The sequence below is a fragment of the Pseudophryne corroboree genome, chromosome 6, assembly GCF_028390025.1.
Source record: "Pseudophryne corroboree isolate aPseCor3 chromosome 6, aPseCor3.hap2, whole genome shotgun sequence".
Classification (NCBI taxonomy): domain Eukaryota; kingdom Metazoa; phylum Chordata; class Amphibia; order Anura; family Myobatrachidae; genus Pseudophryne; species Pseudophryne corroboree.
In genome coordinates, this window is record NC_086449.1 from 302,409,706 (window position 1) to 302,426,571 (window position 16,866).

The following is a 16,866-nucleotide window of genomic DNA, read 5'->3' on the forward strand; positions in this document are numbered from 1 at the left end:
CCAAATGCCGGGCCGGAAGTCGTTTTTGCGTTCCATTGTCCATATGTGGGTGATGCATACCAGATGCCTCGCCAGATGTAATTTTTGCGTTCCAATGGTAGATCTAACATCCGTGTATAGTCCCCGGAAGTCATACGTTCCAGGTACCACACCGGATGTAGTTTTTACGTTCCATTTGTAAATCCGTGTGTATTCACCAAAAATGAGGTGAATGCGTTCCAGGTACCGGATGTTGTTTTTTTGCGTTCCAATGGTACTTCCGCAATGTTCTCTTCCAATTATAAATGTATGCAGGTCAGACATCATTATGGGTGCAGATCAGAATATATTTTCCTTCACTTGTATTTTCAATTGATAGAATTTTATAAAAAATTACCCCATCTCTACCAAACTGGGTGGTACTTCATTCCCAACCTGTCCATCCCTATTACCAAGATGGGGTAAACTTGATTTCATATTCATGTCCATGTAATCGATCCGCATACACAAGGGGGGGAGAGAGAGATGAAGGAAAAAATATAATAAATAAACATTGAATTTGTTCAACAATTAGACAATTGAATAAAAAATAGTTAAAAAATATTTAAAAAATATATATGAGAGAAATGTAATAGAGTGGGAGGAGTGAGACAATAAATAATCATAAAAGAATCATAAAAACCATTTCAACTCAAAGTCGACGTTGAGGCCATTTGGTCTGATGGAATTTAGCATGTATATCCACTTCATCTCACTTCTCGCCAATCTAGTTTCTATGTTATTGCTTTTCCAGTTAGATTTGATGTGTTGTATACCCAAGTACCTCTTTATTTGACGTTCACATTTACCATGAACAGTCTTAAAGTGTTCTGATAGAGGATGTGTGTCAAGACCTTTTCGGATATTGTACACATGCTCTGCCACTCTCACCTTAAGTGGTCTCGATGTTTTTCCAATGTAGATGTACCCACATCCACATTCCAGAAGGTAGATCACATTTTTCGAGTGGCATGTTATAAAGTCATTGATTTTAAATGACTTTCCTTTATATTCAAATTCAGTGGTTTTTCTTGAGATATCATTTTTTGTGGTGGACTTGCACATAATGCAAGACCCACAGCGGTGGAACCCTTTATTGCACGACCTCACTGTACTGCTTTCTTGAGGGGGTATTTTAAAAAAAACCACAAAAAATTCCACCAAAAGGAAACAAGTTACAGCTAACAGTGAAAATACACAAACAGAAGATTCTGTATGTACCACTGAAACCCAAAGTAAAATATTCAATATTAGTGGCCACATCCTAACCCCGCATGAACAAAGTGTACTCCTGAAGGGACTTAAATTTGCCCCATCCAGCGACCCCAATCCATTTGACCTCTTTATTGATCTCCAAAAGTATATCAGAAAGATCACCCTCAAAAAATTCTTTTTAAGTAAAGAACCATCGGACAAGGGAGAAAAAACTGAGGTATCAAAATTCAAGAAGAAGTCAAGCTTCTACCCGCAACACATAAAAGGGGGGAGTATCAATTGCTTTAATTCAATTGTATCCAAGGAGTTGAGGGCCATCCCACGATCAAAGAAAAAGAACCTCACCAAAAAGGAATTCCAGGCGATGGAGTCATTACAATCTAATGACAAAATTGTCATAAAACCCGCTGACAAGGGGGGAGGAGTGATAGTTATGACTAAAGACTACTACCTAAAGGAAGTGTACAGACAGCTTGGAGATCAGGACACGTATAAAAAATTAAAATCAGACCCCCTTAGAACCATTGTAGAAAAACTCAATGTATTAACACAAAGGGCAGTGGATAGTGGAGCAATCACAGAAAGTGAACAGGAATTCATCAATGTAAGTGATCCCTCCACTCCCACCATCTACGTGCTACCCAAGGTACACAAGGATGTAAATCATCCTCCAGGTCGCCCGATAATTACCGGGACCAACAGTATAACGTCCAATCTCTCTGCAATGGTAGACTCCTTTCTACAGATTATGGTAGTCACTACTAGTGCTTATTTGAAGGATACAGGAGATATATTGAGAAAACTAGAGAAGATATCCTGGGATACCAACAGCACCTTAATTAGTGCAGATGTAAGCACTTTATATACCATAATAGATTGGGACAAAGGAAAAATCGCCATTGAATATTTTTTAAACAAAAGCGATTTTAAGGAGGAAACTAAATCCTTTTTAGTGGAAGCTATTGATTTTATCCTTCGGAACAATTATTTTTACTTTGACGGGTCTTACTACCTTCAACTCAAGGGAACCGCCATGGGCACCAGGTTCGCTCCCAGTTACGCCAATCTCTACATGGCCTATTGGGAAAGTCTCACCATAGACCATGAGAGGGGGCGGGGAGCGGGCCTGGTGTGCTGGTGGCGGTTCATTGACGACATTTTTTGCATCTGGAATGGAGATGATGAGTCTCTGGAAGCTTTTAAAGAGATTTTAAATAGTAACCAGTTTAACATTGTCTTAACATTCAGTCAGAGCAAAGAAGAATTGGCCTTTTTAGATTTGAAGGTATACATTCAAGACCAAATCATTTGCACTAAGACGCACCGCAAACCAACGGACTCAAATGCATATTTGCACATTAATAGTGAACATCATTTTAGATGGCTTAATAATATCCCGGTGGGCCAGTACAAACGCTTAAAGAGAAATTGCACAGACCCTGTTGTCCTAAATTTACAAATGGATGAAATGTCCAATAGGTTCCTGGAGAAAGGGTATGATCCAGCATCATTGACAGTAGCAAAGAATATGGTCGATTCAATCGACAGGAGAGATCTTTTGAAAGAAAAGGAGACAAAGGCCAGCGTGGACAATCCCTACCAGTGGGCTTTTATCACTCAGTATGGTGGTAATTATAAAAAGATCGAGAAGATAATTAAAAACAACTGGCGTATCTTATTAGATGATCCAATTCTGGGGAGTCATCTCCCACCCAGACCTGTTTTCATATACAAAAAAGCCAAGTCCATAAAAGATCATGTGGTACGAAGTAGTCTACAAGAAAGCAGTACAGTGAGGTCGTGCAATAAAGGGTTCCACCGCTGTGGGTCTTGCATTATGTGCAAGTCCACCACAAAAAATGATATCTCAAGAAAAACCACTGAATTTGAATATAAAGGAAAGTCATTTAAAATCAATGACTTTATAACATGCCACTCGAAAAATGTGATCTACCTTCTGGAATGTGGATGTGGGTACATCTACATTGGAAAAACATCGAGACCACTTAAGGTGAGAGTGGCAGAGCATGTGTACAATATCCGAAAAGGTCTTGACACACATCCTCTATCAGAACACTTTAAGACTGTTCATGGTAAATGTGAACGTCAAATAAAGAGGTACTTGGGTATACAACACATCAAATCTAACTGGAAAAGCAATAACATAGAAACTAGATTGGCGAGAAGTGAGATGAAGTGGATATACATGCTAAATTCCATCAGACCAAATGGCCTCAACGTCGACTTTGAGTTGAAATGGTTTTTATGATTCTTTTATGATTATTTATTGTCTCACTCCTCCCACTCTATTACATTTCTCTCATATATATTTTTTAAATATTTTTTAACTATTTTTTATTCAATTGTCTAATTGTTGAACAAATTCAATGTTTATTTATTATATTTTTTCCTTCATCTCTCTCTCCCCCCCTTGTGTATGCGGATCGATTACATGGACATGAATATGAAATCAAGTTTACCCCATCTTGGTAATAGGGATGGACAGGTTGGGAATGAAGTACCACCCAGTTTGGTAGAGATGGGGTAATTTTTTATAAAATTTTTATAAAATTCTATCAATTGAAAATACAAGTGAAGGAAAATATATTCTGATCTGCACCCATAATGATGTCTGACCTGCATACATTTATAATTGGAAGAGAACATTGCGGAAGTACCATTGGAACGCAAAAAAACAACATCCGGTACCTGGAACGCATTCACCTCATTTTTGGTGAATACACACGGATTTACAAATGGAACGTAAAAACTACATCCGGTGTGGTACCTGGAACGTATGACTTCCGGGGACTATACACGGATGTTAGATCTACCATTGGAACGCAAAAATTACATCTGGCGAGGCATCTGGTATGCATCACCCACATATGGACAATGGAACGCAAAAACGACTTCCGGCCCGGCATTTGGAACGCATCTACGTCATTTCCGGTTGACGATCCCGGAAATCGCAGGTGTAACGGATCACTGCTCATGATATGGCAATTAGCATGGAAATAAAAAGCCTGCATGGATGATATCCCTTATCCAACTTTGAGAAAGGCCAATAAAAGACCGAAACGCGTTATTTGGATAAAGGAAAGAATTGGAGGAGATTCGGGAACCAGTGATAAAGCTGATACGCTCGCTGCGGTGGTGCTGGGCAATTCAGCCTGGGACCATAGCCACTTCTCACAAAGCTAGCCCACCGCGGCTGCACACTATGGTGAGAGATTTCATCTGCTTTTACAAAGGACTTTGAGCACTTTAGCACTTTATGAAAACACTGGTATTCCCTTTCTTAAACCACCTCCTTTCACATGTACATTTTATTGTTTGTGTTTTATTCCCAGCTGGGGACTGTGTTTTTAATAAATATTGTCTTTTTGTACTATCCACAGTACATTCATCATTTTAATATGCATCTAGTAGATTAGCGCGCCAGGGGTTCAATTACACTTTTCCTGTGCTTGTGTTTTATCACAGGAGAAAGTCCTGAAACTTCAGGACAAGATATGTTGCTTCCTCTCTCATCCGCGTGTGTCGATACACTCGGCGATGCAAGTACTAGGCCTCATGGTGTCGGCTTTCGACATGGTGGAGTATGCTCAATTTCATTCCCGCCCTCTGCAGAAACTGATTCTTGCCAAGTGGGATGGCCTGCCTCACCAGATCAGGTCTCAAATGATCTCCTTGTCTCCAGAGGTCCGTCTGTCACTGACCTAGTGGCTGCAGGACCAACGATTGAGCAGTGGTCGTTCCTTCTGGATCTCCAACTGGGTCCTTCTGATGACAGATGCCAGTCTGCGGGGTAGGGGCGCGGTGTTGGAGCAACACTCTCTTCAGGGTCAGTGGACCAGGGAGGAGTCTCTCCTCCCGATAAACATTTTGGAATTGCGGGCAGTGGTCAATGCTCTGAAACTGGCCCAGCATCTGGTACTGAACAGGCTTGTTCAAGTACAGTCAGACAACGCCACCATGGTGGCATACATAAATCATCAAGGCGGCACTCGAAGCCGCATGGCAATGATGGAAGTGTCAATGATTCCTCAATGGGCAGAACGCCATCTGCCAGCCATATCGGCAGTGTTCATTCCAGGGGTCCTCAACTGGGAAGCGGACTTCCTCAGTCATCAGGACGTACACACCAGAGAGTGGAGCCTTTATCCAGAAGTATTTCAACAACTAGTGGACAAGTGGGACCTACCAGATATAGACCTGATGGCGTCTCAACATGATCACAAAGTTCCGATCTTCGGAGCAAGAACAAGGGATCCTCAGGCGGCGTTCGTGGACACACTGGCAATTCCATGGAACTTTCGGCTGCCCTACAAGTTCCCTCCGGTGTCACTCCTGCGCAGAGTAGTGAGGAAGTTCAAGCGAGAAGGAGGAATCCTTCTTCTAATAGCTCCAGCGTGGCCCAGAAGGCATTGGTTCTCAGACCTACAGGGTCTCTCTCTAGAGTGTCCTCTTCTGCTTCCGCAATGGCCAGACCTCCTCGTTCAGGGCCCTTGTGTTTACCAGGATTTGGCCTGACTGGCTTTGACGGCGTGGCTCTTGAAGCTTCCGTACTAAGGGCCAAAGGATTTTCTGAGGCGGTCATTCAAACTATGTTGAAGGCCCGTAAGCCGGCTACTGCTCGGATTTACCATAGGGTCTGGAATTCTTACTTTGCTTGGTGCGCATCTAACATTCATGACGTTTACAAGTTTAGTACGGCCAAACTTTGGCCTTCCTACAACAGGGCCTGGACTTGGGCCTTCGGCTGGCCTCCCTCAAGGTTTATATTTCTGCCTTGTCTGTATGGTTTCATAGAAAAATTGCGACTCTGCCTGATGTTCATACATTCACTCATGGTGTTTTACGGATTCAACCTCCCTATGTCCCACCTGTGGCTCCTTGGGATTTGTAGGTGGTTCTGGAGGCTTTTCAAGAGTCTCCGTTTGAACCTCTTGAATCTGCGGACCTTAAGTGGCTTTCCCTCAAGGTCTTGTTTCGGCTGGCTATTGCCTCTGCTAGACGCGTATCAAATTCGGGTGCCTTATCTTGTAGGTCCCCCTGTCTGATTTTTCACCGTGACGGGGCGGTTCTTCGGACGCGCCCTGGTCATCTACCTAAGGTGGTGTCTTCTTTCCACCTTAATCAGGAGATTGTGGTTCCGGCCTTTGTCTCTCCGGATTTATCCTCCAAAGAGCAGTCTTTGGATGTGGTACGGGCTCTCCGTATCTATGTAAAGAGGACAGCCTCCATTAGGAAGTCTGATTCTCTTTTTGTACTGTTTGGTTTTCACAAACGTGGCTGGCCTGCTAACAAGCAGACCTTGGCCAGATGGATTAGAATGGTGGTTGCACATGCTTATGTACAGGCTGGCCTTCCAGCTCCTGCTACCATCAAAGCCCATTCTACTCGGTCTGTTGGACCTTCTTGGGCGGCCCGCCGTGGTGCAACCCTTGAACAATTGTGCAAGGCGGCTACGTGGTCCTCAGTGAACATGTTCATAAGGTTCTATGCCTTCGATACTTCCGCCTCCCAGAATGCTTCCTTTGGACGTCGGGTTCTTGTGTTCGCTACAGTGAGTCCCCTGCCATAAGGAACTGCTTTAGGACATCCCCGATGTTATTCCCTATGGAACACCAGTGTACCCTGCTGCAGAAAAGGAGATTTATGGTAAGAACTTACCCTTGTTAAATCTCTTTCTGCTAGGTACACTGGATTCTATAGGGCATCCACCCTGACACACTTAGCTTCTTTGGGTTGGTATGGCATTAGCCACTGATACCTTCTCCTGTCGTGAGAATGTGGTGTCTGTGGCTACTAACTATTGTCATCTCTTTTACCTGCTACTGCATTGGACTGGTTGACAAAACTGAGCTCCTGTGCACGGAGGCGGGGATATAGAGAAGGCGGCGCTGAGCATCTTGGGAACAGTCAAAGCTTTTAGCCTGTTGGTGCCTTTAATCAAGATCCTACTCTACACCCTGATGTTTTGCCCTGTGGAATCCAGTGTACCTCGCAGAAAGAGATTTAACAAGGGTAAGTTCTTACCATAGATCTCCTTATACAGATGTGTCCTCATACAATTTTCTTGCAGTCATACCAAACAGCTCATCTTGGTGTGGCAGTTCTCTTGACATGCGGCTTGCGCCAAGCATATATTTTGCCAGAATGTGTTTCTTGAGGGGCCTGTTTATCACCATTCGCATCCAGGATGCGGATGACAGGTGATAAAGTTGCCCCAACTCGCACTGCGATAATTGATTACATTGCGGGGATGTATCAATTATCGCATGCAGGAACAGAGCTTGCGGTCAAGCTCTGTCCCTGCAATGGCACTCCGCAGCATCATCGGGGTATGTTTCATAAAAAATACCCCGATGGCCTGCTGCGCATGCACACATCACCGCTACCGCCACTGCCTGGCCGTCCCCCCCATTGCAACTACCCCTCGCCCCGCGGAACTCCCCCAGCAGATCAATATACTTACCAGTGCAGGGAGCTGGTCCACGCTGCTCTGGTTGGGCTGTCGGGTGCCGGATCCTGTGTGCTGCGATGAAAAATTACTTCACAGAAAGGGTAGTGGACAAGTGGAATAGCCTCCCATTAGAGGTGGTAGAGGCTAAGACAGTAGAGCAATTTAAACATACATGGGATAGACATAAGGATATCCTTACAAATAAATAAGGATCAAATAAGGTTTGAGATAAAAATATGTTAAAAAAAAAAAAAAAATGTGCAGACTAGATGGGCCAAGTGGTTCTTATCTGCCGTCAAATTCTATGTTTCTATCTATAACTAACTTACCTTAGGACTGCAGTCTCCAATCCTTCTGAGGGGTGTATTCATGTAGCAGTGAAAAGAGTAGCGAAGTGAGCCTGTGGAGAAGTTGCCCATGGCCACCAATCAGCTGCTCCGAACAATTGTATAGTATGCAAATTATAAATGTTACTTGAATGCTGATTGGTTGCCATGGGCAACTTCTCCACTGGTTCACTTCTCCACACTTTTCACTGCTTCATGAATAAACCCCTCAGTAGGATTGGAGACTGGAGTACTAAGGTAAGTCTGCAGTGCAGGCTTCTGTACATCTTAGCATTTGTCATGGAAAGGAGGCAGGAGCAGGCAGCTGGGCGACGATTCCTTATAATGTGGTGGGTTCTATATCAGTTGCCATATGGGATTATGTAAATATACCTATTGTGTTCTACATTAATTGTGTTTAGAATTTGATTTTATTAAATTGTAATAAATTCTATAAATTTTTATATTTAGTGCTCTCTTCATATTCTGATAGTTCATTAATACACTCTTCATTTACATAGAAGACAGGTCATGAAAGTCCCTAATTCAGTTTTCAGAATTATCAAACCTTGGAGAGTGATAAGTTACAGGGTGATAAAGTACCAACCAATCAGCTCCTTTCAAACACAGCCTGTAACGTGGCAGGTAGGAGCTCATTGGCTGGGACTTTATCACCGTGCAATTTATCATTCTCCAATGCTTGATAAATCTGGGCTCATGTAAAAGTATATAAAAAAAAAAGGTTTCGTGGTCCTGTAAGCAAAATTAGTTGTGAAGACTTTATAGACCAGTGGCTACTACATTTCTTAGGGTTATTTCACCCTAGGTTTCGTCTCTGACCATTTGAAGAAGATAATGCATTGTGGAGCCATAGACGAGGTCCCCAGAGTGTTGCCATCTCCCCACCACTATGGCTCCAGCCAGCCCCAGGCCAGTTGGTACCAGGGCTGGTTTTCTCAGGATGTGGGAGCAAACAGACTAATTTTGTTTGGACTCAAACATCAGCAAATTATTGTAACTAGTTGGCTCTTTGGAACGATAATCTTTTTTGTCCTTCAATGAGCAGAACTGTCCATTGTGGGAACCAAATCTATAGACAGTTTGGTCTCTAAACTATTGTATGCATGGCTTTATGCATAGGGAGGAATATTTATTCAGTATAACTTATTATTCATTTCCAAAATTATTTTTTAACCTGTATACTTTCATTATCAAATGATAAACTAATGCATATTTCATAAACACTCTCTTACAGATTCATCTATGTATATAGCTGCTGGAACTATAGGAGGAGTGGTTGCTTCGGTTGGCAGTTTATTCCTGATTATTTTTTGCATCAGAACTAAAGGTGAAACTATACATTTCTAAAATAATTTGAATCTTATTTGGACAAATCACTAATGTAACATTTTCTTTGTTCTCCTTAGGGAAACAAGTGCAAGCAAATCAGAGGTGAAGTATTATTTACATGTACTGTATATACAACTGTTTTAGTGGTCTTAAATATCTGAAAATCTTTTAAGAAAATTGTGGTCTAATCAGTTGGAAAGTGTATGGAATAACAGGCTGTAGAGAAAAAAGGATATTTTATATATAGTAGTATATAAACAAAAAAAAGCACAAAAGGAATTACGTTCAATATAAAAATAAGATTTTACTCACCGGTAAATCTATTTCTCGTAGTCCGTAGTAGATGCTGGGGAATAGACGGGCTCCGCAGGAGACTGGGCACTCTAAGAAAGATTTAGTACTACTGGTGTGCACTGGCTCCTCCCTCTATGCCCCTCCTCCAGACCTCAGTTACAAGTATTGCAGAAGAAGTCCGCACTTGGGACGGGCGCCCAGCATCCACTACGGACTACGAGAAATAGATTTACCAGTGAGTAAAATCTTATTTTCTCTAACGTCCTAGTGGATGCTGGGGACTCTGTAAGGACCATGGGGATTATACTAAAGCTCCCAAACGGGCGGGAGAGTGCGGATGACTCTGCAGCACCGAATGGGCAAACACAAGGTCCTCCTCAGCCAGGGTATCAAACATGTAGAACTTAGCAAATGTGTTTGAACCCGACCAAGTAGCTGCTCGGCAAAGCTGTATTGCCGAGACCCCTCGGGCAGTCGCCCAAGAAGAGCCCACTTTCCTCGTGGAATGGGCTTTCACTGATTTTGGATGCGGCAATCCAGCCGCAGAATGAGCATGCTGAATCGTGCTACAGATCCAGCGAGCAATAGTTTGCTTTGAAGCAGGAGCACCCAGCTTGTTGGATGCATACAGGATAAACAGCGAGTCAGTCTTCCTGATTCCAGCCGTCCTGGCTACATAGATCTTCAAAGCCCTGACTACATCAAGCAACTTGGAATCCTCCAAGTCACGAGTAGCCGCAGGCACCACAATAGGTTAGTTCAAATGAAAAGATGACACCACTTTCGGCAGAAATTGCGGACGAGTCCGTAATTCTGCCCTGTCCATATGGAAAACCAGATAGGGGCTTTTACAAGACAAAGCCGCCAATTCTGACACACGCCTAGCCGAAGCTAAGGCCAATAACATGACCACCTTCCACGTGAGATACTTTAGCTCCACGGTCTTAAGTGGCTCAAACCAGTGGGATTTCAGGAAACCCAACACCACGTTGAGATCCCAAGGTGCCACTGGTGGCACAAAAGGGGGCTGAATATGTAGCACTCCCTTAACAAACGTCTGAACTTCAGGAAGAGAAGCCAGTTCCTTTTGAAAGAAAATTGATAGGGCCGAAATCTGGACCTTTATGGACCCCAACTTCAGGCCCATAGTCACTCCAGACTGTAGGAAGTGCAGGAACTGGCCCAGCTGGAATTCCTCTGTAGGGGCCTTCCTGGCCTCACACCAGGCAACATATTTTCGCCATATATGGTGATAGTGTTTTGCTGTCACGTCCTTCCTAGCCTTTATCAGCGTAGGAATAACATCATCCGGAATGCCTTTTTCCGCTAGGATCCTGCGTTCAACCGCCATGCCGTCAAACGCAGCCGTGGTAAGTCTTGGAACAGACAGGGCCCCTGTTGCAACAGGTCCTGTCTGAGAGGCAGAGGCCATGGGTCCTCTGTGAGCATTTCTTGCAGTTCCGGGTACCAAGTCCTTCTTGGCCAATCCGGAACAATGAGTATTGTTCTCACTCCTCTTTTTCTTACGATTCTCAGCACCTTGGGTATGAGAGGAAGAGGAGGAAACACATAGACCGACCGGAACACCCACGGTGTTACCAGGGCGTCCACAGCTATCGCCTGAGGGTCTCTTGACCTAGTACAATACCTTTGTAGCTTTTTGTTGAGACGGGATGCCATCATGTCCACCTGTGGCAGTTCCCATCGATTTGTAATCTGAGTGAAGACTTCGTGATGAAGTCCCCACTCTCCCGGGTGGAGGTCGTGCCTGCTGAGGAAGTCTGCTTCCCAGTTGTCCACTCCCGGAATGAACACTGCTGACAGTGCTTGCACGTGATTCTCCGCCCAACGAAGAATCCTGGTGGCTTCCGCCATCGCCACTCTGCTTCTTGTGCCGCCCTGGCGGTTTACATGAGCCACTGCGGTGATGTTGTCTGACTGAATCAGCACCGGTTGGTTGCGAAGCAGAGGCTCCGCTTGACTCAGGGCGTTGTATATGGCCCTTAGTTCCAGGATATTTATGTGCAGACAAGCCTCCTGACTTGTCCACAACCCTTGGAAGTTTCTTCCCTGAGTGACTGCCCCCCATCCTTGGAGGCTCGCATCTGTGGTCACCAGGACCCAGTCCTGTATGCCGAACCTGCGGCCCTCGAGAAGGTGAGCACTCTGCAGCCACCACAGAAGAGACACCCTGGCCCTCGGGGACAGGGTGATCAGCCGATGCATCTGAAGATGCGATCCGGACCACTTGTCCAACAGATCCCACTGAAAGATCCTCGCATGGAACCTGCCGAAGGGAATGGCTTCGTATGATGCCACCATCTTTCCCAGGACTCGCGTGCAGCGATGCACCGACACCTATTTCGGTTTTAAGAGGTCTCTGACTAGAGTCACAAGCTCTTGAGCCTTATCCGCTGGGAGAAACACCTTCTTCTGGTCCGTGTCCAGAATCATGCCCAGAAAAGGCAGACGCGTAGTAGGAATCAGCTGCGACTTTGGAATATTCAGAATCCAGCCGTGCTGTTGCAACACTTCCTGAGAGTGTGCTACGCTGATTAGCAATTGCTCTCTGGACCTCGCCTTTATGAGGAGATCGTCCAAGTATGGGATAATTGTGACTCCTTGCTTTCGAATTTCTGCCATTACCTTGGTAAATATTCTCGGTGACGTGGAGAGCCCAAACGGCAACGTCTGGAATTGGTAATGACAGTCCTGTACCACAAATCTGAGGTACTCCTGATGAGGTGGATAAATGAGGACATGCAAGTAAGCATCCTTGATGTCCAGAGACACCATAAAATCCCCCTCTTCCAGGCTTGCAATGACCGCTCTGAGCGATTCCATTTTGAACTTGAATCTTTTCAGATAAATGTTCAGGGATTTTAAATTCAATATGGATCTGACCGAACCGTCCGGTTTCGGTACCACAAACATTGTGGAATAGTATCCTCTTCCTTGTTGAAGGAGGGGAACCTTCACCACCACCTGCTGGAGATATAACTTGTGAATTGCCGCTAACACTACTTCCCTTTCTATGGGGGAAGCTGGCAGGGCCGATTTGAGGTAACGGTGAGGGGGCATCACTTCGAATTCCAGCTTGTATACCTGAGACACAATCTGTATAGCCCAGGGATCCACCTGTGAGTGAATCCACTGGTGGCTGAAATTTCGGAGACGCGCCCCCAACGCTCCTGGCTCCACCTGTGGAGCCCCAGCGTCATGCGGTGGATTTAGTGGAAGCCGGGGAGGACTTCTGTTCCTGGGAACTAGCTGTATGGTGCAGCTTCTTTCCTCTACCCCTGCCTCTGGCAAGAAAGGACGCACCTCTGACCTTCTTGCTTCTCTGTGATCGAAAGGACTGCATTTGGTAATACGGTGCTTTCTTAGGCTGTGAGGGAATATATGGCAAAAAGTTCCCAGCCGTAGCTGTGGAAACTAGGTCCGAGAGACCGTCCCCAAACAATTCCTCACCCTTGTAAGGTAACACCTCCATGTGCTTTTTGGAGTCGGCATCACCTGTCCATTGCCGAGTCCACAGGACCCTTCTGGCAGAAATTGACATTGCATTTATTCTAGAGCCCAGTAGGCAAATGTCCCTCTGGGCATCCCTCATATATAGGACAGCGTCTTTTATATGCCCCAGGGTCAGTAAAATGGTATCCTTGTCTAAGGTATCCATTTCCTCGGACAGATTATCTGTCCATGCTGCTACAGCACTACACATCCAGGCCGACGCAATTGCCGGCCTCAGTATAGTACCTGAGTGTGTATAAACAGACTTCAGGATACTTTCCTGCTTCCTATCTGCAGGATCCTTTAGGGCGGCCGTATCCTGTGACGGCAGGGCCACCTTTTTAGATAAGCGTGTCAGAGCCTTATCTACTCTAGGGGAGGATTCCCAGCGCATCCTGTCCGTTGGCGGGAAAGGGTACGCCATAAGTAACCTTTTGGAAATCAGCACTTTCTTATCGGGGGAATCCCATGCTTTTTCACATAATTCATTTAATTCATGTGAAGGGGGAAAAGTCACCTCTTGCTTTTTCTCCCCATACATATACACCCTTCTGTCAGGGACAGGGTTTACCTCTGATATGTGCAATACATCCTTCATTGCTATAATCATGTAGCGGATGGCTTTTGCCATTTTAGGCTGCAATTTTGCATCATCGTCATCGACACTGGAGTCAGAATCCGTGTCGATATCTGTGTCAACCATTTTGGATAGTGGGCGCTTCTGAGACCCTGACGGCCTCTGCACTGTAGGATCAGGCATAGGCTGAGACCCCGACTGTCCCAAGGCATCAGCTTTATCCAACCTTTTATGTAAGGAGTTTACATTATCATTTAACACCTTCCACATATCCATCCAATCAGGTGTCGGCGCCGTCGGCGGAGACACGTCATTCATCTGCACTTGCTCTGCCTCCACATAGCCCTCTTCGTCAAACATGTCGACACATGCGTACCGACACACCACACACACAGGGGATGCTCTATATGAGGACAGGACCCCCACAAGGCCTTTTGGAGAGACAGAGAGAGAGTATGCCAGCACACACCCCAGCGCTATATGACCCAGGAATCACACAGTAACTTAGTGTTTACCCAGTAGCTGCTGTATATATATATAAAATGCGCTAAATTTATGTGCCCCCCCTCTCTTTTTACCCTTTCTACCGTGAGTCTGCAGGGGAGAGCCTGGGGAGCTTCCTCTCAGCGGAGCTGTGGAGAGAAAATGGCGCTGGTGAGTGCTGAGGAAGAAGGCCCCCTCAGCGGCGGGCTTCTGTCCCGCGATTTTGTGTAAAATTAATGGCGGGGACTCATGCATATAACAGTGTCCAACTGTATATATGCTGCTTTTCGCCAGGAGGTATCTAATTGCTGCCCAGGGCGCCCCCCCCTGCGCCCTGTACCCTACAGTGACCGGAGTGTGTGGGTTAGTGTGGGCGCAATGGCGCACAACTGCAGTGCTGTGCGCTACCTCATCTGAAGACAGGAGTCTTCTACCGCAGATTTCGACGTCTTCTTTCTTCAACCCGCCGGCTTCTGACTTCTGGCTCTGCGAGGGGGACGGCGGCGCGGCTTCGGGAACGGACGACAAGGTCAGGTCCTGTGTTCGATCCCTCTGGAGCTAATGGTGTCCAGTAGCCTAAGAAGCGCAACCTAGCCGCAGTTAGTAGGTTTGCTTCTCTCCCCTCAGTCCCACGTAGCAGAGAGTCTGTTGCCAGCAGAAGCTCTCTGAAAATAAAAAACCTAACTAAAATACTTTCTTATTAGCAAGCTCAGGAGAGCTCACTAAAAGCACCCAGCTCTGGCCGGGCACAGATTCTAACTGAGGTCTGGAGGAGGGGCATAGAGGGAGGAGCCAGTGCACACCAGCAGTACTAAATCTTTCTTAGAGTGCCCAGTCTCCTGCGGTGCCCGTCTATTCCCCATGGTCCTTACGGAGTCCCCAGCATCCACTAGGACGTTAGAGAAAGAAAAAATAACAATAAAATTAAATAACTAATTGAATAATAAATGTCCCACTGTTAAGGCAGTCAATTAATACACATATGTATAAAAAAATATATATCAATTTATTACCTTCTTTTATACATAAATTAAAAAAAACCTTTGAAAAAGCCCCTGGATTGGGAGCAAAACATGTTTGAGGCTACACATGCTGATTTATATGGTGACTCATACAGTGGCATATGCAGGATTTTCATGGGGGTGGGTGTGGGGGGGTGGGTGTGTGTGCTTCCGTACATGTATGTGTGTGTGTATGTATGTATATATATGTAAATATATGTAAGGAAGCAGACTTCTCAATGTTTTGGGGTTAACCGTGCCCCATCATCGGGTTCAATATATCAATTTATTTTTGTTTGTATATTTAACCTGCTGATGGGTCAGTTGACCCGGAAGTGTTGAGAAAGTAAAGTCTGCATTCATAAATCCTGAAGTGCCGTGCAGTTATTTGCCTGTCCAGGGGATTTCACACTGGGACATTATGCTAATTTATATCAGCTATGGCACACTGGTGGATGTTTCATGTTTAATTGAGTGCTGAACCATATGCAGTAAGAGATATATATATATATATATATATATATATATAATTTTGTGCGTACAGCCCGGCACTCCACTGATATGTCTTGTGCGTGGTGCCCTCAGTTAACGAGTTGTAGTAAAAGGAATAACAGCTGCAGCACTCTGGTTTGCTATGCTGTGTGTGTATATATATATATATATATATATATAGCAATTCTTATTGACCGGCATTCCTGTAGTTCAAGATGATGGCCTAAGTGCCTTCAATCAAAGTTATTTGTAGACAGAAGAAAAAGTAACGGCACTCATAGGGCTTAATACCATCAAAGTCACATCACTGTCCTCATACTCTTAATGGGACAACCTCCAGGTATGTAGTCAACGTTTCATTTATTTTCATAAATTTCATCAGGACATAATGCAATAGTAAAACAATCTTACCTTATAAAGATATTAAAGTAAAGACCCCGCCACCGGAAGAATCCACGTGAATGCAGACGCCGGCGGCCTACAGGGACGTCACGTGACGCACACCACGTCTGCGCCATTGCCATGGAGATGTTCTGTCAGCGCTGCCTAAAAAATCAATGGAAATAAAACCAGGTGTCATAATAAAAATAGAACACTAGATGGCAGCAAAAAACAAACATCAATGTATTGTCAGTGCACAGAAAAACTATGCATTGTGGCCCTCATTCCGAGTTGATCGCTCGCTAGCAGTTTTTAGCAGCCGTGCAAACGCTATGCTGCCGCCCACTGGGAGTGTATTTTAGCTTAGCAGAAGTGCGAACGGTTGTATCGCAGAGCGCCTGCAAAAATATTTTGTGTAGCTCAAAACCTACTCAGCGCTTGCGATCACTTCAGACTATTCAGTTCCGGATTTGACGTCACAAACCCGCCCAGCCACGCCTGCGTTTTCCCTGGCACGCCTGCGTTTTTCCGAACACTCCCTGAAAACGGTCAGTTGCCACCCAGAAACGCCCACTTCATGTCAATCACTCTGCGGCAACCAGTGAGACTGAAATGCATCGCTAGACCCTGTGCAAAACTGCATAGTTCGTTCTGCCCGTACGTCACGCGTGCACATTGCGCAGCATACGCATGTGCAGAACTGCCGTTTTTTAGCAGTTACAAATGCAGCTAATGATCAACTCG

At 45.0% G+C, this 16,866-nt stretch overlaps 1 protein-coding gene across 3 annotated transcripts in view; it reads left to right on the forward strand.

Moving 5' to 3' along the window:
- Positions 1–16,866, forward strand: part of LOC134935215 (uncharacterized) — a 196,130-nt gene that overhangs the window by 145,174 nt on the left and 34,090 nt on the right. For all 3 annotated transcript variants that reach the window (XM_063930415.1, XM_063930417.1, XM_063930416.1), the window contains 2 exons: positions 9,287–9,379; positions 9,459–9,483. In XM_063930415.1, coding sequence (XP_063786485.1) covers positions 9,287–9,379; positions 9,459–9,483 — 118 coding nt within the window. The remainder of the gene's footprint in view (positions 1–9,286; positions 9,380–9,458; positions 9,484–16,866) is intronic.